Genomic DNA, 21,605 nt, shown 5'->3' with positions numbered 1-21,605 from the left:
CTTCTTACTCTTCAAAATAGAGTGACAGACTGTTAGTGCCATGGCAGAGCTGTAAAGGATCACTGGAATTTTCTGATAGGTGTACAAGAGATTAGGGAGTAGGTTTGGGGAAAAGACCTTGCTTCTTTGTATACTGTAAGTGACCTTATGTGTTGACCATGTGCGTAATTGAGTATCATGACCACAATGCCAAATGTAAGATAACATTACTGCTGAAAAAAAAATCCATTTTAACAACTACTGAACAAAAAAACCTAGAGGCTTTTGGAGAAAAAGCCTGAAAATACTTATGTGCAGGCATATGCACATAGTTTGACAGAACAGTAAGGACTGATAACCAACTAAAATCAGAGGATGTATTCTTTAAGATAGTTTTGTCATCAAATTAGTACAACCTGTGTGTTTAGAAATCCTCAGAAATAATACCCTTCTGCAGACTGTGCTGACCTTTTGATATAAAAGGTTTTTCACCCCCTTATTGATGGACTTGGTCAATGAATATGGGCTACAGGGCAACTGATTTAAGAGTAGGATATATAACACAGTGGGATAACTGTTCTAGTTGTTTGAGAAATATAACTTCTCCTTTTCAGTTGGTGGTCAATTCTAGCTCTATTTAGAATGTACCTAAAAGTTAGCATCTAACCTTGAGGGCTTTTGTTGCTTTGCCATATACAGAACTCTAGGATTCCTTGTTATTCTTTTTAGAAGAAAATGCTCTCTTTATTGATAAAAGATTAAACTGAATGCTTTAAAAGGGTCTTTTAAAGACATCACTGATGTCTTTAATAAAAACTTGAAACATCTTTAGAAAGTGGCTTTATGGAATATTGCGGTCACTTCATTAACGAACTTGAAGTTTTTAACGTTTTCAAGTTAGCTGTCAGATCTGTTAGAGCATCTGTAATTAAAACAGCCTAAAAGAGGTTTTAAAACACAGGAATACAAATTTATTTACAAAATAGCCTATTTTTTCTTTAAAAGTCTTTTATAAATGTTAGGTTTTTAAAATGAATTTGGCTTTTAAATGTTAAAAACTTCTCTTCGATCATTCTCAAAGTGCTCAGAGCTAGAAGAAAAACTTGCTGTAACAGAGCTTCTTAAAATTTGTTTGCATTCCTTTTATTCTTGCTGTGTTTCCTGAAGGGATTAAACACTAAGTAGAAGAAATATTGCAGAGCTTCCAAGAAGCTTCAGTATTCTTTCTTTTTCAGCAGGACTGTAATGCTAGGAAGTAATGAAAAGATAAATGGCATCTTTCCCTCTTACAGTTTTTTTGATAATTGATTTTTGTTCCTGCTGGGTTTATTTTCATTTACTCAAGGATATATTTATTTTTATATACCAAAGGATTACTACAGATTAGTTAGAGCCAATTCTCAAAGTAGTGTCATGGTCAAAATTGAGAGAAGAAAAAAGACTGTGATGTTTCTACTACCTCTGCAGGAAGTCTGCAAGCAGTAAAACCTGCTCCAAGTTGACCAATGAAGAATATATATATTTTTTGATAATATTTTATATTTATTCTTTGAACTGGAAAATTTACTTCTTAAATAAACACTGTACTCCTTCAGAGTGAAGATGAGGGCTATTTGTCGGGCAGATTGCGACTCTCCATGTGCCTTAAATGTGTACTGAGATTAACGTAGGCTGTGCAGCACAGCATGCGCTTAAACCCCGGCTCAGATTGAGCAGTCATAAAATGGATTGGTGACTTAGGCTATTCATCCCAGCCATGACAGTTTAAAGGAGGTCGCTGACAACGTCAACAGAGCATGCAATCCTTTTCTTCTACACAGGCTTTGCCTTGCGGTTTTTGTCAGGCAGAATCAGAACTATTTAGGTCTGCCACTTTCATCTCCATTACTCAGGAGCTGTTCTGGAAGAGATTCCATGTGAAAGGAAGTTTGATGTTCAGTTCTGATACCTGTAAACCTTTTGGTTAGGGAACACAAAGGTCTGCATAGGCTACGGATCAAGAACGTAATCCATGGTTTTCAGAACAAGATACTTTGAGAGATGTGAGCAGAAAAATCTGGTAATTTATAACATTCTCAGATATTATTACCACTTTGTTTAAAGAGTACTTCTGTCACTTCCCATTTATTTGGGATGTTGAAAATGCTCACTGGAACATAAGTTGTGTTGCTTAGAAGAAATAAAACTGAATCTCTTCAGCTTCCGAGGACATCTTTGTGATATGTTGGCTGAACTGGTTTCCAGTTGCTTTGGACAGAAAGAAAATCCCAATACTAAACTGTAGTATAGTTCTCATAAAAAAATTAGCTGCAGAAAGTATTCTTATTTCTGAAGCTGTTTCATTCATATTATGTATTTGCCTGTGGCTTAATTTGTCATTACTTAAATGACTTTTAAGTACTACATTTGAATTTATTTTTTTTGTTTTCATCAGTTGGCAAATAAGGAGAGTCACATAATTCATAAAGTGAACAGCTTATTTTACTTATTCTTCTGTGGATAAGATTTGAAAGAAAAATCCAGCTTGCCTATTAAATTGTTTATATTATTTTTGTTCAGGTGAGGCACAAACTGTCTGGGTTTGAGCCAGGCTCTTGATACAGTTTGGCACCCTGGCTTTCTAGCAATGGTGATGGAATTAAGAGTAGATAATCAGGAAGATTCTAAAAATAGCAAGTAAGATTAAGTGAAGGTACTAGAGGGGAGGGAGAAGAAAAGAAGATGGAAGAGATTCTTATATGTGAAATAATATGAAGTAAGAAGGACTTTAGCATATTACTAATGGTGAAGCCCACATATATATGAAAACAGCCTTATTGCTATGTCTTGGGAATTTTAGGCGATCTGTTTCCTATTACAGGATTATGGAACCATGTGCTCCAACATAGTTCTTTCTTTACTGTTTTTGTCTAAATGTCTCTTGATTGTATGACTACAAATATATTTAAAAGGCTTAAATGTTCATTTTAGTGTTGAGTAACATAAGTTGATAATGCATTTGTAGAATAAGAATTATATAAATAATTTTGTTGAAATATTTTTGGGTAGTTTAACATACTTTCCATTTTAAGTGATGTATAGTACAATAGTTTGTATATTTCACATAATCTTTGTGGGGTAAAAAATATTTTTTTCTTTAAAAATTTGAAACTCTTACTTGGAAGTCACACCAAATGTGCCATGTTACTTACCTGTATATCATAAAAGCAATGCCTTCAGTTCCATTCTGTTTCCCTTTTCCAGTAAATTTAGTATTTTAAATTTTTATCTCGAGTATTCTGTATACTGTATACAGTTAGTGTATTCTGTAGACATGTGCAGTCTAAAATTCATTCTCCTTTGTTAAAGAAGACAATGAAACATTGTTTTAATTGGCATGAGAAATGCTGCAGTTGCTCTATGTGGAAAGAAGACTGCATATTCATTTTGCTTCAAGTATGGAATTGTTTCTGTGCAAATGTGGTCATGGTGATTAATGAAGTTGCCAGGAATTATGTGATGACAGCCATACATCATAGGAGGAATCTGCCCACACAGAATTCTTTACCTGATGAGCATTTGGTTCATTTTGTACATAAATGTGGTGAGATTTAATTCTGTTGAATTGTAATATATAGTTAATATTGTCTGTTTCCTCCGGACTTGAACTGCACGTCAGATTTTCAGTGATGTCATACAGCATGAATTAGCTTGGAATATTCAACATGAGAATGTTGTCTCTCTTGATGTGCAGAAACTTTTAGCTTGTGTGATAATTTTCAGTAGAAATTAACCTGGGGATACTTCTGTTCTTGTTTATAATTTTGAAAGTGAAAAAGCTAATTTCATAACTCCCACATAAACCATTCTGACACTCTACATGTCATGCAATTTTTGAGCATGTTTAGACGACCTCATGATGTAAACAGGTCAAAAAGACTTGTCTCCACTTTTTCTCTCTCTGTGAATTTACCAAGATTGCTTTTGTCTAGAGAAAACTAAGCTTCACCTGTGGACTATCACCCTTATATTTTAGTAGAGAAGTGACCTCAGAGTTTCAACTGAAAATAAGTGAAAGGCTATAATTTTGGCTCCTTAAATGGAACAATTAGAAGTACTTGATGTCAGTGTTTGAGAACAGAGGCCTTGAGAACTATTTTTGTTTTAGTTCTACTACTGTCATAGTGAGCATGCCTTGTGTATCACTTTCTCCTCATACTGCTCAAGTTTGTCTGTTTCTAAAAATATTTTGCTAAAATCAGAAATATTTCTTTAGATGGGTCAATTTTATAGCCGTAAGGCATTTAGCTCATCTTCAGATGGATATTTTACACAGGTGTTTGGTCTTATACTCTTCAACAGAAAGTAAATGAGATATAATTCCTGATCTGTTTTTAAACCAGAAAGAAGGAACTGGTGAGCCAAAGATGTAGTTGAATTGTTGAGGCAGCGTGCCTCTGATGTTGATGCTGAATGGAACTTAAGGATGTGTAAATAAGCCAGAAAAACAGAAGTGAACTAATCAAAATACTGTCATTTTATGGATTTAGAGATACAGTAACACAGTTTTTCCAGGAAGTCCAACTTTTCATTTAGTTCATTAGGTAATCCAAAGCAAGCATTTGCTGCTTAAAAATAAATACACTAAATAATTACAAGTGCAAGGGAAGGCATATTCTTTTTTAAATCTTACAACAGAGGAGCAGATCTTGAGACTTGTAACAAAATTGATGTAAAAAAGTGAAGAAGCTACTCTGGAAGAGCCTTAAAAGTAAGGTGTATATACATGCTGGATCTCCTACAGCCTGACCAGTAGCATCTGTGATATAACATAGCCTGTGCTGGAATTCTGGTGTCTTCCCACCCTGCCCCCTCTATGGCCTCACTGCAGCTTTTTGGCTATTAGACAAATCACGACTTTCTTTCCTGTTTTGTCTTCAGCGTCTGTTTCCTGTTTTTTCCTTCCCTCCCTCACACCATTTTTTTTTTCACTCCTGACTTTCTGTCCAGTGGTGTCTATTTCGTTTCATTGCTAGCTTGCTTTTTCCAAGTTCTGTCTTTATAAAAGAAAGAGAGCAAGAAAGAGTTGAGAGCTATAGCATCAATCCTTCCCTTTTAGAGAGTTTTTGTATCCACTTTTTAGTGACTTTATTAAATGTTAATTTGCATGGTATTCATATTCTCTCACAAAACTCAAGTGTGTCACATAGCTGTATTTCTCCCAGCCAGAGACACACATTTTCTAAGTTCTAGAGTTTTTCACACGGTTTTGTTGATGTTCTTATGTTTTGGCAGAATTCTGAAAATAGCATACCTCAGACATAATCCAGACAAGAGCTCCAGTTCTTGATCTCTGACATCTCACTTTGAGAAATAATCAAATTATCCTGATTTGTGAAAGAACATGTCATTTTAAAGAGTCACAGGACTGTGACTCTTGTCCTTTTTTCAGTTGATGCATGCTCTCTATTGCTTCCACACATGCTCTCTCCTGCTTCCAGGAGTATGGTCTTGCAAAAAACCCCAGTTGTTAAACAGTATGCCATGGTAAAAAAAATATTGAATTAAATTTTGTCTCTACACTTCACCAATTTTAATGTTGTCATTGCTTTATATTTCAAAGTACTTTAGATTCTTAAACTCTAGATAGGACAAAGGAAATCAATGACTGTGAGCTCAAACATGATTTTGGATTTAACATTCAGTGCATGAGAAGCATACCCATAGAGATCATCTGGGTAAATATGCTTTCGGCCATTTCTTCAGTCAGCACATAAGCCAAAAGGAAGCAAGAAACCACTAAACCAATGCAGACTGGGAGTGTCACTCAAAGTCTTTTCAGTGCAGAGTTCGTAGTATCATTCTGTATGTGTTTGTGATAGCAGAATTGTAAGATGATAAATTACTGTCGTCTTGAAGCTGTGTTTGCTTAGGACTGTTTAAAAACTTTGAAACTTCTCTGCATGTACGGAATGGGAACTGAAAGTACACCCCAAGAAGGCAGAATAAAGCCTCTGCTTGGCCTGGAAGCTTACTGTGACAACACACCATCCCCATTTGTATGTGGTCATTAAAAGGCTTTTCTGCAATGGGTGAGGCTGCTTTGGTAATTTGCAGTTTGTGATGTATATTTATATGGGAGTATAATTAAATTTGTGGTTTGGCAGGACAACATTCTTTTTTCTTTTTCTACAGGACAGTTCTAAATACTCCTCCCCACCTTGTTCTTGGGGTTCACAAATGAATTATTCTTTTAAATCATTCTTATCTATTGTCATTTCCTAACTCTCCAAAGAAAACTTAGTTTAAATAGTTACTCCCTTGGGGCTTTCATGCATATCCTGTTATCTGTTTTATATTACAATCTTTCATGCTGGGAATGTCCTTCCAAAAAGCACAAAACAGCCAAAGCACTTAGATGACTAATAAGCATGTTAAGTGTGGAAGTCTAGGCACAAAACCAGCATTATTAGCATTGGTTTTTGCCTTTTTTATCCATTAAATTTGTTTCTGACCTCTAGATTCAGACATGAACTAGGCTTCTTTCACTTTGTCTCGCCCAGAGATGTTGCAGTGGTTGCAGTGTTGCTAGTTGTGAAGTCACCGCCATGAAAAGTAGGAAACTTTTAGAAAGTTGCTCATGTTTTCACTTTTCTAATCAAATACCAGCATTCAGAAGAGCCCATGGGAGTGATGAAGTTTTGGCTGCCAGTTTTATTTGCTCAGCTAAGAGGCATCTCCACTGCTTTTTGTTGCTTGGGATTGGCAGAGCTAACTCCCACAGGAGCAATAGATGCATACTTTTTAGAAGAGCAGTGTTATCTCTAGTTTCAGTACTTATATATTCAGTAAACAAAAGTATGTAGGAAATAGTTTGCTGTGTTGTGCTTTACATATATCATGTGACCTGTATTATAATTATTTGAGTAGGTGGGAAACACTCAGCAAATTGGTTCTGCTTTTTCAAGGGAACACTTCCCTTTCAGTAGCGCATGAAAGACTCAGTTAGCTTGTGCTAGCTGCAAACAAAAACTAAAATACCAAAACACGACCTCTCAGGTGGCTAACCGCTGTGGTTTGGGGAATGTGGGAGAACAGTCAGGGAATATTGGATAGCTTTTATTCATTGCAGCAGGAGGTGAGAATTATCCTGATTTTAACTATTGTACTTTTTGTGGTAGTTGTTTTTAGTTTGTTTTGGGATTTTTTTTTTATGATATTATACAGTTAATAACCTGGTTATGCTTACTTGCATGTGCATTAAGCTCTCCACAGGTTCTTCAACAGATGATTCACATACTGGTAACAACTTACCCAGCAAAGACACAGCTGCAACTTTCCAGAAGTCGAAAAATACTTAATCATATACCTCAAGACATTGCACTTACTTGGAATTTGGTCTAAGCTTTTTTAAGATTAATTGCCAGGGATATAATTTAATCAAGTATTTGGGACTGAATTTATTAGTATATAATTTATATATATATATATATATAAATAAATATTATATATATAATATTTATCAGTATTAGGACTTGAATCCTGGTTCAGAAAAACAGACACTAAAAAAAGAAAAGTGGCAGGAGCTGATTCTCCTGTCATATGCCTAAAAAGCTTTATATTTTTATTGTCGCTTTTTCCAATTCTGTTTCCCTCAGTAATGGCAAACATCTACCAGTATTGTTCAAGTGGCTTGCCTAAGAGAACTCTGTGGTTCTTATATTTGGCAATAGCAAAAATGAGATGACCTTTCAAATGGAAATATAGAATGGATGTTGCTGCCAAAGAAGTCACTTTTGTGGTTATGTTTAGACCCTAAAGCTTTGTAAACATTTGTCGATTGAACTCTGGTCTTGTACATGCCAGGGCAAACTGTCTTAATGCATTTGTCAGTTGTGTTTTGGCTTAGTGTTTTGTGGTTCCTAAGTTGGATGAGCTGAAATAAAAAGCTAGCAGGCATTTTGTATGTGATCTCAGTAGCATCCACATCTGTATGACATTCAGCCTTGATGTGCTTGTGAAAAAAACGTAATGGCTGAATCTGCTTATGAAAATTACTTTTAAATGTGTGTGTACTGGCCTCTCTCTCTACTGAAAGAACAGACTAGTTGCTTCTCTTTTTTTCCCCTGACATTGAATTCTGGTACTGCAGAGATTTCTCTTTTTGCATGCTGTTGTACACTTCCTGAACATGCGAGAGGGTAATAATTCTCTAAATGACTTCCACTGAAGAGGAAATAGATACTTGTAAAAACAAAGATGTGCATCTGGAATTCCACCATTCAGGAACTTTATTACGTTGAGGCCTTCCAGTTTGCAGTACAAAAAATTCTCGGGTACTAGTACATTATTTTTCACCAAGTTGGCAAGTGGTTTGATTAACTATGTTATTGTAAGTGCCTTGTAAGCATACTGCATGCAAGAGTGAACATAATGTTGTCAGTATAAAAAGAACTAGTTTTTAATCTTGCCAATACATTATAAATAGAAGGAATGATAGTTGGAAATGGAATTTTTTTTCTGGCATCTACAAATCAATCACCTCCAAATCAGAGCAATACAAATAATTTACAGAACCCAAATGGGGTTGTTACTGTCTGCCCTCACCCCTTAGAGCTTCTTTATTAAAAATTGGGAAAATGTAAATGTTTGCCTGTGCTTCAGTGAAATTGTGTCACTGTCATAGAACCAGCCATTTGGCAAGGTGGGATAGAATGGAAGGATAGGAATGGAGATTGGAGGGACAGCATTGCTCGGAACAAACGAACAGTCACTGCTGGTTTTAATCTCTAAAATTGTGGGTATCATGAGGGTTTAATGTGAACAGCTAAAACCCACTGTAAACTTGCAGAGCTGATTTTAAAAGTAGGGCAGAGATTTTTCTCAAAATCTGTGTTGATCTTAGTTTGTTGGACAGATAACAGGAAAACAGAGCTGTCTCTTGACCCATGTTCATTTTCTGTCTGCTGGAATGAATTTGGAACTAAATCCCGTTTTTCCACTTGAGCATGTCCTTCTCTAGCAGTGTCAGGGCCTGGGTGGGGTCACTTGTTCAATACAGCTTTTCAAAATGACTGTTGGAGATTCTCATCAGATTACAACACTTTTTTCAGTGCTGGGGAAGAGCACAAAGCTATCTTGATAAACAGATTATATTTGTGCATAGGTACTCTGGCAAAGACAAATTTCTTGATTAAAATTAATTTTCTGTTTGAGACTTATTCTTTGCCTTGTTACAGCAGTGTATTTCTAGATTGAAAATACAGAAGGAACAGATTTCTGTTATCTCTGTGTATGGCAGAGATAGCACAAAGAGAGCTGCTGGATGTACATTTGCTTAAATGTGATCCCAGTTTCCAATGTGGGCATTGCAATTTGGCTACATGTAGTATTTATGTTCTGATTTTCTTAAGGCCTTGGGGTTGAGTTTTATATGGTCTGTAAGTGCTGCTACAAACATGATGCAGTTTACACTGAATTTCATTTAGTCTGGAAAACAGCACTTTCCAACATTATTTTATTAGTTTTGTTGCACATTTTTCGACTGCTGCACAGTGTCAGGAGATAAATTTTAACAAAAATAGCTTTTAAAGAATCCTCACTGGCTTTCATGTCTTGTAGGATTATCTTTCCTTTCTGGAGTTTTCCTTCAACTGACTTATCCTTTAAAACTAAACCTTTAAAGTTTTATATGGATTTCAGTAACCAAGTTATTCACCAGGCAAAATGGAGATGGCCTGTGGCAGGTGTTCTGTAAAAAGCTGAGGCACTTGGCTGATAAGTAATAGGTATGTGTTGTGCTGCTTTAACAGGAAAAAGGATTTTGGGAAATAGTAAAGTTCCAGGATGTAGTTTGAGTTTACAGAGAGTAGAGATGATTTACCCAGAGCTGATTTACAGAAATTTGTCAGCATAAAAGTTTTATTGTGAAAATATTCTATCTAAACTATGAATACTCACTTTGCAATTTCAGACAGAAGTAGTTTTTTCTGTCACATTCAATTTGCTGTCTATAGCCTCAATTTTTTTCTTTGTCTTCACAGCAATCTTCAGAATTACACTAGTATTTGTCTTACATTGTTTTTCAGAGCTACCTTATAAATTCTCACCATCTTATGTAGGAACTTGCCAGTGTTTTTATGATGAGCTTTCTGTGTTCAGTGCATTGGAAGGAATGGTTACACAACTATAATAATTTTCTCACAGTATGAAAATGAGTTCTAGAAACTTCAATATTTAAATAAGGACAAGAACGTCTTTGGGAGGGAAATATTACATGTTTGCAAGTCATCAAGTGTATGATGGCATTGATATAAACATGAAGGCTAATAAAATACTTGTTATTTTGAATGGTGACTTCGTTACATAGATAAAAGGATTCTTATGAATATAGTTTCTATTGGCTTAGGGGCTGCTAGCCACTGTGACATGCCTGTAATTCCCTGAAAACTAGATTGGATAGGCATAGGGTTCTTTGGGAGGACACCACTGTGTGCCATTTCTACTCTTGGAGATATGCATAGACGTTATGTGAATATGTGTATGTATTTAGACACACACATGTTCAGGTACATGTGTAACTGATTTATATTGTCATGGAATTGTGATTCATTGTCTGGCTCTGAAGTTATATTTATTAAAATATGTTATGCTAATACTTCTATGAAAACATTCCATCACTTTTCATAATCTGGGAATTACACTTGAAATTGAAGTATTGTTGTTGTTTACAGTTTGGCATTTGAAATGTGCTACTGACTTTCAGAACTATTATGGCACCATCTGCTGACCAATACACAGACTGGCAATGGCAGTTTGCTCACCTGTTTACCTCCTTGAGAATAAGCTCCCAGTTTAGGAGGAAGCTGAAGCAGAATCATGAGGAGAAAGGGCAATTTTTTCATGGTCTTACATTCGACAAAAACTGTTACTAGGAGATGTTATTACAAAGGCAAAAGTCTGAATCAATACAGATTTAGTTGTCTACTCACCTGAATTATTGCTTAAGCTTCCTCCATGAACTGTGAAGCTTTAAAAGAAGGAATTTGGGGTTTTTTTGTCTATATATGGCACAGGATTGTTCTTGGTAGTCTGTTTTTCAATGTGTTACCTTCTAAGCCTGCAATGGAGAGCAATGACAGCAGGAGATGTGTCCAGGCCCCAGCTCTGGTGGCCTTGTCACAGCCTGGGAAGCCAATGGACTCTGACGGGCTTCTGCCCTGTGGCTACTGCAGAGACTCACAAAAAGCTGAGTCTGCAGTCTGTCTCTTCAGCCCCTGCAGTTAACCTTGATTTTTGTGCACAGTGATCATCAGGGAAGGAGCAGACAGGAACAGTGCTTGTCACGTTCAGTGTGTGTTAATACCTAGGTTTGGGTTCAGTTGCTAGATATTGTCTTTGATTAATCATTTCAAAATAGGTGGCTGGATTTCATATGTATAAAACATGAACCCATTTCCTCTGCTTTTTCTGTTGTATCTTTTTTATCATACTCACTAGTTTGCTGAACTTTATCTTTGACTTTTATATGATCTCTTTTGTTTTAGGAATGAACTTAAAAATTAATATAATCCAAATTATTAGATTCAGCTTTCAAAGTCTGTGTGTATGTATAAACACTTCTGTGTATTTATACATACAGAGAACTGAAGTGGTTTAGGGTTGATATTTGACTGCAGGACAATATTTAATTTGGAACTGTATGATGTGAGTGTTGCAAATTGATCTAAGCCAACTTTAGAGATGTTTTTGCTTTCTTAAGGATCTCAAAATTGAGCACTTCATTCTTTAGTACAATTTATTCCTTGGTATTCAGAGCACTCCACATCTTTTCAATTGTAGTAATCTATTTAAATAATGACTAAAACGAGAAATTGGATTTGCTTTTTGCTTGGTCTGCTAATAGAATGTGTGCAGGTTACATTGGCACCTTCAGCAAAATGATGCTACAAAGAATCATGGTATATACCACGAGTTTTGTTGTTTACATACCAATGATAAAATACAGGTTTTAAAATTAGCAAAAATCTAAACTAAAGTTATTTAGTTACTACTTTCAGCCAAATTTGAAATAAAAATTACCGTACAGAAAAGAACTGATTTATATTTTTGGAAAAATACAGTTGTAGTATCAAGTTCCTCAGATATTACCTTCTGTCTAAACCAGATTCTTTTACATTCTAAAATATGAATAACTGTTCCAGCTAGGATTTTACTTCTTTATAGCTTTTATATCAACAAATCTTACATGTTGAAAGCAGCAAGCATGAATTATGTGGCCTAACCGTCTGTGAAATGCAGATCAGGCTTCTGCTGAGCTTCAGATCAATAACATGACAAGAAATAAACAACTTTATTTGGGAGCTTTTTTGCTTTGTTTTAGGCAGTTGAAATACACATGACCTTGTTTCAGATTTTCATGTATATTTTTTGAGATGTTAGAAATATTCTGTGATATATTTTTGTGTGTAGCCCATGTAAGATAAATATTTGGAATACTGATGAAGGTAGTGATTTAAAAAATACATTTTTAATATGATGGTGATCCAGAAAATTACCTGACTTGCGCAAACACACATTGGCTTTTAGTGCACTGAGCTGTAATTTATTTCTGTTAAAAGTAGGTTGATTTTTTTCCCTTTTGCTTCTATGACATGATGGTTGCTCTGTGAATCCTAGAAGACTGATGGACATAAAACTATCAAAGTGATTTTTATTTCTTGAGTTTGCTATGAATTTCAGTGACAAACCGAAAAAAAAGAAACAAGTTTAGGGCTGCATTTTCTACTTTTATGTACTCAGAAAATAAGTAATATGAGATCCAGAAATGTATGGGAAAAGGATCTGTATTTGTTCGTCTGTGCTGATAAATAAAAAATACTGTAACAGAAGCAGTGAATTAAAACATGCACAATCAAAGAAAACTTCATTTCACAATCAAAGAAAACTTCATTTTATTGCAGTTGGTTTTAATATTGTCTGTGATCTTTGAGGTACACTGCTTTTTTTCTTTTTATCTCTTTTTTCCTTTTTTTTTTAAACTTCATGTTATATTTGATATGTCTTCTGTTTCTAGTTTATCTATGGTGGCAGGAATCCTTTTGGTCAGAAAACTATGTATCAAGAATTTATGCTAGAAAGTGGAAGAAAGGTATCAACTAGCTGACCAATTTATACACCTGAGAGGAAGGAGTGTAAAGAAAGAATGTAGCATCCTTTTTTGCTTTCAGCTGGGGACTTGGGCCAGCACTAAGTTCCTTCTCAGTGCAATAAAAAGAGAGAGGGAGGGATGAATGGAGAGGAGTGAGAATATATGTTGTCTTCAGTTGCTTCCTGGTCAGCACCCTTGCTTGGGGAAGCTGATAGAGTTATAAATGGGGCATATCATCTGCTTCCTGTAAAAATGGGATCAGTTTTAACAAACTCACTTTCTTGACAGAAATTGTGAAGTGTTTTGCAGTACTTTTTTCCATTCCACCCCCACGTTCATCCTTGCAGTTTAGGTTGTCATTCAGTTGGCATGAGCCAAGTTTTCGGGAGGATTACAAAAGATACAGCTGTTATCACTTGTGGTATAATGTTCATGGGCTTAATGTCAATTGCAAAATCTACCAAGATTATTCTTTTCTCTGTTCAGACATTGGTAAGCCTTTATTTGAGCATCACCCTAGGGTTTCTTCTCTGTAGTCTACTCTTGCTGCAACATTGTTATTCTCCTTTCTCAGTCCAAATGAAACAGAGCTTGAATGTTACCTTGCAATACAAAAACTGTGAGATAAGGAAAACCCTATCAACCCTATCCTGCTGCAGTTGTTACAGAGCTTACAAAAGATTATATGGGCAAAAATATTCAGTATGCTCATGTACGTAGTAGGAATAAATGAGAGTTGAAGACAGGAAATCAAGAAAACATGCAGTTGAAGTTGAGAATTCTAAATTTGCAATATGATTTGATTAATTTCTTCACTATATCACTTTTGAGACATATGCTGTCTGCTGCTTATTTCCATTAGCTTTCTGGCACACTGTTGGCTGTTACACTAGAGCTGGGTGAGATCATGTGAGGTCTTCCCTATCAGGGCAGGAGGGAATCAGGAAAAGCCACTTTAAGAAAACGTGGTTTCTTGTTTGCTTGACTGTTCTGAAGGTAATATCAGAGACTTTACAAACTGCAGTAATACAGAACTCCAGTGTTTTTTCCCTCCCTATCTGTTTTTTATGTGAACTACAAAACTGGAGGATCTGACGGAGCAATGAGCTAGGGAATGCGAGACCCAATTTTGTGTTTCTCAAGGGATAGCTAATTCTTGTACCAACATGCAACTCTGGAAAAGAGAAATGTATCAAGCTAATGTGGTAGAGAAGGTAGGTATTTTGGGAAGACTATAACTTACACTCTTGGTCAGTGTCCTTGTGTCGTTAACTCATCCACCTCTTCACAGTTAATTCAGAGACTACTGGGAGCATAAAGAAATGTACAGGCTAAGCAGAGAGGTGTGCTTCCTTTTGTAGGGTTCTCCTGTCTAGTCCTCTTCTCTACCTCTCCCCTCCCTGCCCCAAAAAGCACTGAAGTTTCAAGCTTATAGGAAATTGAGCTCATGAAAGAAATCCCTCCTGCTGTAGGCATCAAATAAAAGCATTAAGTGAACATGGACAGAGCTCTTCAGACAGGGGATGTAACAAGTTTCCCTTGCATCTGCAGTTTAAAGTTTTAACTTCTCTTAATAACTTTGATTATGAAAACCTGGACACTTGGAGATGCAAAACCTTTCTTGTTTCGCATTGAGCAAGTTTGTGCCACCCACTGCTATTCTGTCTAAATTTAATCAGTTACAATGCATAGATTGATATCTTCAATTTCTTTTATTATTAGAACAATTTCATAGAGATGCATTTACAGGGTGACTTATTTTGCTTAGTTCTAAGGTGTTTTCTGGAGATATCTCCTTTTTGACTATAATCAAATTGTGAAATTAATTTTGAGAGTGGTATATAATGATTTTTTATTAGTTTGTACATGTATTTCATGCATTTCTGCATATTTTGAAAAGAAAAACAAAAAAGTGCAGGAAATATGGTGACTTCCCTATAAATTCTTTGAAGATTGTATATCAAGTATTAGAAAATTCTTTTAGCTACTTTCTGAGAAAAAAATGGTTCTTTCTTAGAGATATGTGAAAAAAAAAATTACCACCATCTCTGTTACTTATGAAACCTCCCTTATGAATTTATTAAGCAGTGTGGATTGTTACTCTCTGATCAGCAGAATCTTCAATTTTTCTCAGGGAAAATTGAGCTTGGTTTCTAGATAGTGTTCATTTTTCATTTTGTTGATGAAGTTTCACATTATTATGTTAATAAGATAGCTAGCATTTGGAAAGAACAGGAGCATTTCTGTGTGAGATACAAAGGTAATAGCAAAATGTAATTTGATTAATAGCAGCTTGAAAGCTTGCATACTAATATATACTTTAAATAGCAAATTCTTTCATCTCAACAGTGAAATGGAATACTGCCTTTCAGAGGCCTGTAACCTCTGAGATAAATAGTACTTACATAATGTTTAATACTTTATCACAATCTTTAATTAGTAGTATTGAAATAGTATTAATTAGTAGTATTGAAACTTGAAGGGTTTTACAAAAAGTAGTAGAAATGGCTCCAATGTAATATTTAAGCTAGACATGTATTCAGAAGTCTCCAGTGTAGCAGTAAAGGTACTAACTTTTCATTTAATTCCCCCTTGGGGAATGCTTTGATTTTAGATAGTGAAGTGTTAAGTGATGAACAAAAAAAAAAAAACCCCACACACCATTGTAGCTACTTTGGTCTCAAGATGCTTAATGTGAATTTGCCTGTAGACAGTTCAAGGCTCCCATGTCTAGGCTTCTTAGTAACTGTCAAGATGGTGTTTCCTTTGGCTCAGTGTTGCTCATCTCTTTGGCCAGAATGGCTTTTCTTGTATATTTAGGTCTCTATTAGCTTCCTTTTTTCTTTCTTTCATATTAGGATTGGTTTGGTTTAACTAGTTCTGGCTGCCTGTGGATGTGCTTTGGAAACCTGGAGGCAAAGTGTTGCTGCTGTCTTGTGGTCTAAACTAGTTCTCAGTTGGCTTCAAATGCAATTTAAAGTGCTGTGCAAGTTAATTGCATCAAGCCTGAGCTTGATAACCTTCTTGACTCTTTTTTGGGCATGGGTGAGAGCAGTGGAATTCAGCAAGAGTCCTGAACCTAAGAGCCTCCTGCCTCTAATGGCATGCAGTAAAGATAATCATAATGGAGAGGGTTCCCATGTTATAAAAATATAAATGTGATTGTAACTTACTGCAAAACTTTAGGCCAGAGAAACAGACCATCAATTTAAAATTAATTGTTTACAGAGGACTGTAAGTAAATACCCATGATGAATAATGAAATCTAACCATTATAAACATTTGTTGGACCCTTGTATGCTTATGTATGTTGGCTCACTTCAATAAATTGGAAAAAAGTAGTTATACTACACTTTTAAAGCAATACAGCACAGTACAGTGCCACACAAATAACAACATTTGTTTATTCTAGTTAATTTTTTTTTTGCAAAAATACCATTAATATTATGTTGAAAGGTTATTATTGCATGTCCTGTTGTTACAGTATTGTGATTTATCTTTAATTTCACTGAAGGAAGAGTAAGCAGAAGTGATGAGAGTATAAGAGTTATATATGATTTTGTGTTGATTGGTATAAACTGCTTATTAAAACCCAATCCTAGCTTAATTAAAAATGTATGCTCCCCAGCATTATTAGTAATTTCAGTAATATCACTGGCTTATAATTTCTCAATTTTTTTTACTCACTATCGTGCTCAACTTCCTTGTGTCCTGTTCTTTGATAATCTTACTCTTTCACTTCCAATAATTTATTCTAAGTTGGTAAATGTCACCAAATAGTAGGGAGGCTGTACTTACCAGTTTTACTAGGGAAGGTGGTTGCTCTTCTGAAAATTAATTTTCTGGGTCTGCTGAGGAGCTCAGTAGAAAGAGAACTGAAGTTACTTCTGAAATAATCTTGGCCAATAACATTAGGAGTACCTTATAATAAAACAAATGCCTTTCAGTGAGCATACTTGAAATCTTACCAAGGAGAAAGAACCCATAGATCTTTTATCTGCAGAGCACTAAGTTTTAGCTTACTGGTCTTACTTGTGAACTCAAAATTTGAAAAGAAGTATTTCTTTATCCCTAATAAGTTTAATAATCTACAAGAGTTTATGAATTACTACAAATTACTGCAAATAATTAGTCAATAAAAGTAGTGATGCTGCATATTAAAACTATTTTTATTGTTGCTTCTTTTAGTGTCAGTTGTGATAATGACAACTGAAGTTGGTTCAGAGACTGAAGTAAAGAAGGATTCTGAGCAGCTGGGACCAGACAAAGCCAAGGACAAGCCTGAAGAAGCATCAGAGACTCCAGGAGATCAAAAGTCCAAGGAAACATTCTCTGGAGAAGCTCAAGATTCTTCTGTCCCAGCACCAACTAACCAAAGTAGTCCAAGTAGCCAGAAGAAGGAAAAATCTTCACCTGAAAGCAAGGGAATTTCTCGTTTCCTTCCCCCTTGGCTTAAAAAACAAAAGTCATACACCTTGGCAGAGCCCAAAGATGAGCCCAAGAAAAAGGCCACAGGGGAAGAGCAAGTAGTTGAAGAAAGTGAAAGCCAGGCACTAGAGGGGGTGGCTCAGCCAAGAAAGAGCTTGGAAGAAGCAACTGAAAACCGACAGAATGCTAAAGCAGGTGACAAAGAAAAGCACTCCATTAGTAGTGCTGAAATACAGGTATGTGTGGGAAGGCTCATAGATACTTTGGAGTAATTTTAATGAAACCTGATTAATGAATTATTTAATTAATGTAAAGCTTTGTTAAGATCATATTGGGGAAAAAAATGACATATATTCCAGTTGCTAGGTTCCAGTCCTGCTTTTTGTGAAGTTGCACATCTGTTCTTAACATTCATATTCTAAGGTGGTGAAGGTGCATAGAGAATGTTTTGTATGAGGAAAGGCTGAAACAGTTGGCACTGGTCAGCCTGAGGAAGAGAAAAGGAGGAAGGGGAAACTTATCAATATGTATTAGTACCTGAATGGAAGGAATGCAGCGTAGCCAGACCCTTCTCAGTGGTAGGCAGTTAGATGACTAAAGGCAAGAGACCCAAATAAAACCCATGGAATTACATTTCAAATTGCAAGAAAATCTTTTACTCTGATGGTGATAGGACCTTTGCTTGGGAAGGAACATGGCCAGGTGGTGCTGGTGCAGATGATAGGCCTCCTAGGGTGGTAAAAGGGGCGAGTCAGACATCCAACAGATTGACCAGAGATATTGTGAAGTCTTCCCCTATGAAAATATCCAAAACCCAAGTGGATATGGTCCTGGGCAAATTGCCCTCTGTGGCCCTTGGGGCACTGGACCAGATCTCAAGAGATCCCTTCCAGCCTCAACCATTCTGTGATTCTGTATCACTTGGATTTCATAAACACTGGGGTTTAGTTTAGTATAATTCCTGGAGCTTCTTAATAAATTTGTTTCTCTTTGGAAGAAAGCCAATAACTCATATTAAAAAAACCCAAACCTCATTTCAAGGAAAGGGGAAAAAAGGCACCTTCTCTGCTTTGAGAGCAAGAATATCTGGTCCCTAAAAGAAGACCTTAATGCTTATGCTGGTTATTATGTTTCCAGTATGTGCATAACTTTAATGAATGGTTACTGACTTATTTATTAGTAGCTTATAAAAGGAATGAACAAGTTTAAAATAATCCTTCTTTCTGAGTTTGTTTAACTGTATTTTATATAGCCTTCCAAAGAAGATGGTAAAGAAACAGAAGTAGAGGAAGTTGCAGAGAAAAAGGAAGAAAAACAAGAAGAAAAAGAAAAAAGGGAGACAAAAGAAGTGCAGACAGCTGAAATTAAAATAGATAACGTTCCTCAGAAGTCTCCAAAGAAAATCAAAACTGTGCAGTGTAAGGTGATGCTTCTGGATGGCACAGAATACAGCTGTGACCTAGAGGTAAGGCATCACATTGTTATATAAAGAACTTTTTCTGTAGGGAAAAGAAAACTTGCTTTCACTGTACTGAATGTTTAACACTATGGCTAGGAATAAGTTAACATTTCAGTTTAAAATTCCATCTTTAAAACCATATCAGTTTATTCTTAAAAATGCAATAAACCAGCTGATTATTTGACAGCTCAAACTTGATTATTATTCTAAAACATTAAGGTTTTCCTGAAGGTAGTGGGACATGTACTAATAAAGTTTTTTTGAGTTCATTAATTTTTTTTAAAGTTATCTTGGCTGGGGATAAATTTAAACTTTTTTAAACTTTAAAATTTAAAATAAATTTTCTTCAGAAAGAAAAATTCCATTACAGCTATAAAACAAATATTTATACTCAGAGTTCTCTTCTAGTTCCACATTTTCACAAAAATTGACTGCAGGGTAGTAACCCTGGAGTAGTTGTTGGTTTGGGATTTTATTTCCACACAAATCAGGATGTTTAAATCTGAATGGTATTTCTGTTTTAATTAAAGTCTGTGTGAGTTTTATCTTCCTGGGCTTTTTCCCCATCCTAAAAGGAGACTTAAATGAAGTGGTGGCTTACCACAGATCCAAGAATATGCCATTTTGTATTTATAACTGCACTGTTTTAAGCCTGTCATGATCCAGTTGAGTCATTTGCCAAGAACAAGTTTTCTCATTATTTGCAGTAAGAGTTTCCTGTGAGAACAATAGTAAAAGTCATTAAAGAGGAGAAAAAAAAGTAGTGAAGAAACAATTTGTTTTATAGGTTCATTTGAATTATTTATAGGACATGAGCAGTGCTGACTGCAATTTTATGGATGAATTCAGATTCTTAAATACATGAAGAGTTTTTTATGCTCTGCTACCATATCAAAATACTTAAAATCTCAGAAAGCTATATCAACTGATAACTGAAATTTCAGTTTGTGCTTTCTGCTAAAGATCCTAGTAGATTTCTGATACTCTTTTTTTAGTCTTCCTTCAATATTTAGTGTTTGGGTAAATGTTCATTTATTTCTGCTTTTACAAAGTTATTGAAATGATACACGGATGAAAAAGCAAAGAATCAAAATTTATGCCATCAAACCCCAGTTTATCTTGGTTGATTTTCGAGAAAATCAGGTTTTAGTTTGGGGCACTTGTCATGATTTTCACATTCCTGATGCCTCTTCCAGTTTACTATGGATTGTAGACCAGCTTCTTTATATTTAAAGTATATACTTGCTAATGGCAAAGTAAAAGTGAAAAATACCTTGTTTTCATTACTGTTATTTGATGGCTTTTGGTAGAATCTTACCTTTTTCTAATAGCCATTCTAAACCTTCGTGATAATCAGTAATAAAATCTGAGCTAATACACTATTGAGGATTTTTCTGTTTGACTTGCAGTCCTATTCCTTTTTTTCTTTTAGAACTGCATCAATTTGTATTCACATAAACTAAAAGGAGTGTGAAAGAAAACAAAATATGAAAACAAAATCCCATTAATTTAGTCTCTGTTAAATTTTGCCAGTTGTTTGTTCCTACTGTATGTGTCTTTCTATAAGGCAATAGCTGGGAACAGGCATAAGTGAAAAGAAAGCCATGATGCAGTAGCTTCAGTTTCAGCACACTGATCAAGACTTATCAGGATTTGCAGCAGTAACTAAATACTGAGAGTTTTGTGGCATATTAGTAGATATAATATTATACAATTAATTAGTAACAGTAATTAGTAACAATATGAGGACTTAATACTTGAGTTCAGCTATTGTATACCTTAGATTCACTAGAATCTAAATAGAAAGTCTTGAATTAATAGTAATGCTTTGTTTCTTAAAAATAAGTGTTGATGCCTTTGTCTTAGAACATAAGCTGTTTCAGTCAGAAAAGCTTTACTCTTCCAGCTTGAGTATGTTCTAATCAGTAAAAGGTTAATGGCAAGAGCGTGAAGATGTGATTTGGAAACTAATGGAAAAAGGGAGGGTTATGGCTACGTGTAGGAACATTTGAGATGCAGAGACAAGTCCCATGGGACCTTATAGAATACACCCACCAGTACTCAGTGAGCTGGCTGGTGTTCCTTCAAGGCCAAACTTGACCATATTGGAAATGTCCCAGCAGTTAGGGGAACTTCTTGGGACTTTTTTGGGGGGATTGTAAAAGCAAATGTCATTCCTATTTTCAAGAAACTTTTTTTTAATGCCATCTTAGGTTCTGAAAATTCATAGTTTTGTATGGCCTTTTTAGCAATATTAGGTTAGTGCTCACTTATTTTTGCTTGTAGGAAAAAACACTTGCATAAAATCTCACTTACTCGTCATGGTTGTCTAGCTTTTTGGTGTTTTTTTTGTTTTTTTGTTTTTTTTTTTTAAGGAAGATAAATCCCTAAGTAATTGAGTATTCATAGGCTTGTTCTGCACATGCAAAATTCCAAGCCTGCACTTTAAGACTTCATATTGTCTAGAAGGGCAGATGAGTTCAGGTATAATATCCCTAGCATTTCCTATTAACAGCTTCTAAAATAGCAGCTCTTTTGTTACTGCTCATTGAATTCCGTGATATATGCCAGTTGTTTAGTCTGACACCTCTCTCATAAATTCCTTCTATT

The 21,605-nt window shown here is 35.4% G+C and overlaps 1 protein-coding gene across 33 annotated transcripts in view; it reads left to right on the top strand.

The window, feature by feature from the left end:
- Positions 1–21,605, top strand: part of EPB41L2 (erythrocyte membrane protein band 4.1 like 2) — a 111,483-nt gene that overhangs the window by 30,031 nt on the left and 59,847 nt on the right. For all 33 annotated transcript variants that reach the window (XM_041715174.2, XM_030267928.4, XM_030267923.4 and 30 more), the window contains 2 exons: positions 17,297–17,772; positions 18,789–19,001. In XM_041715174.2, coding sequence (XP_041571108.2) covers positions 17,311–17,772; positions 18,789–19,001 — 675 coding nt within the window. In that variant the 5' untranslated portion in view covers positions 17,297–17,310. The remainder of the gene's footprint in view (positions 1–17,296; positions 17,773–18,788; positions 19,002–21,605) is intronic.

Source organism: Taeniopygia guttata, chromosome 3 (genome assembly GCF_048771995.1).
Source record: "Taeniopygia guttata chromosome 3, bTaeGut7.mat, whole genome shotgun sequence".
Classification (NCBI taxonomy): Eukaryota; Metazoa; Chordata; class Aves; order Passeriformes; family Estrildidae; genus Taeniopygia; species Taeniopygia guttata.
This window is presented reverse-complemented; position numbering and strand designations above follow the sequence as displayed.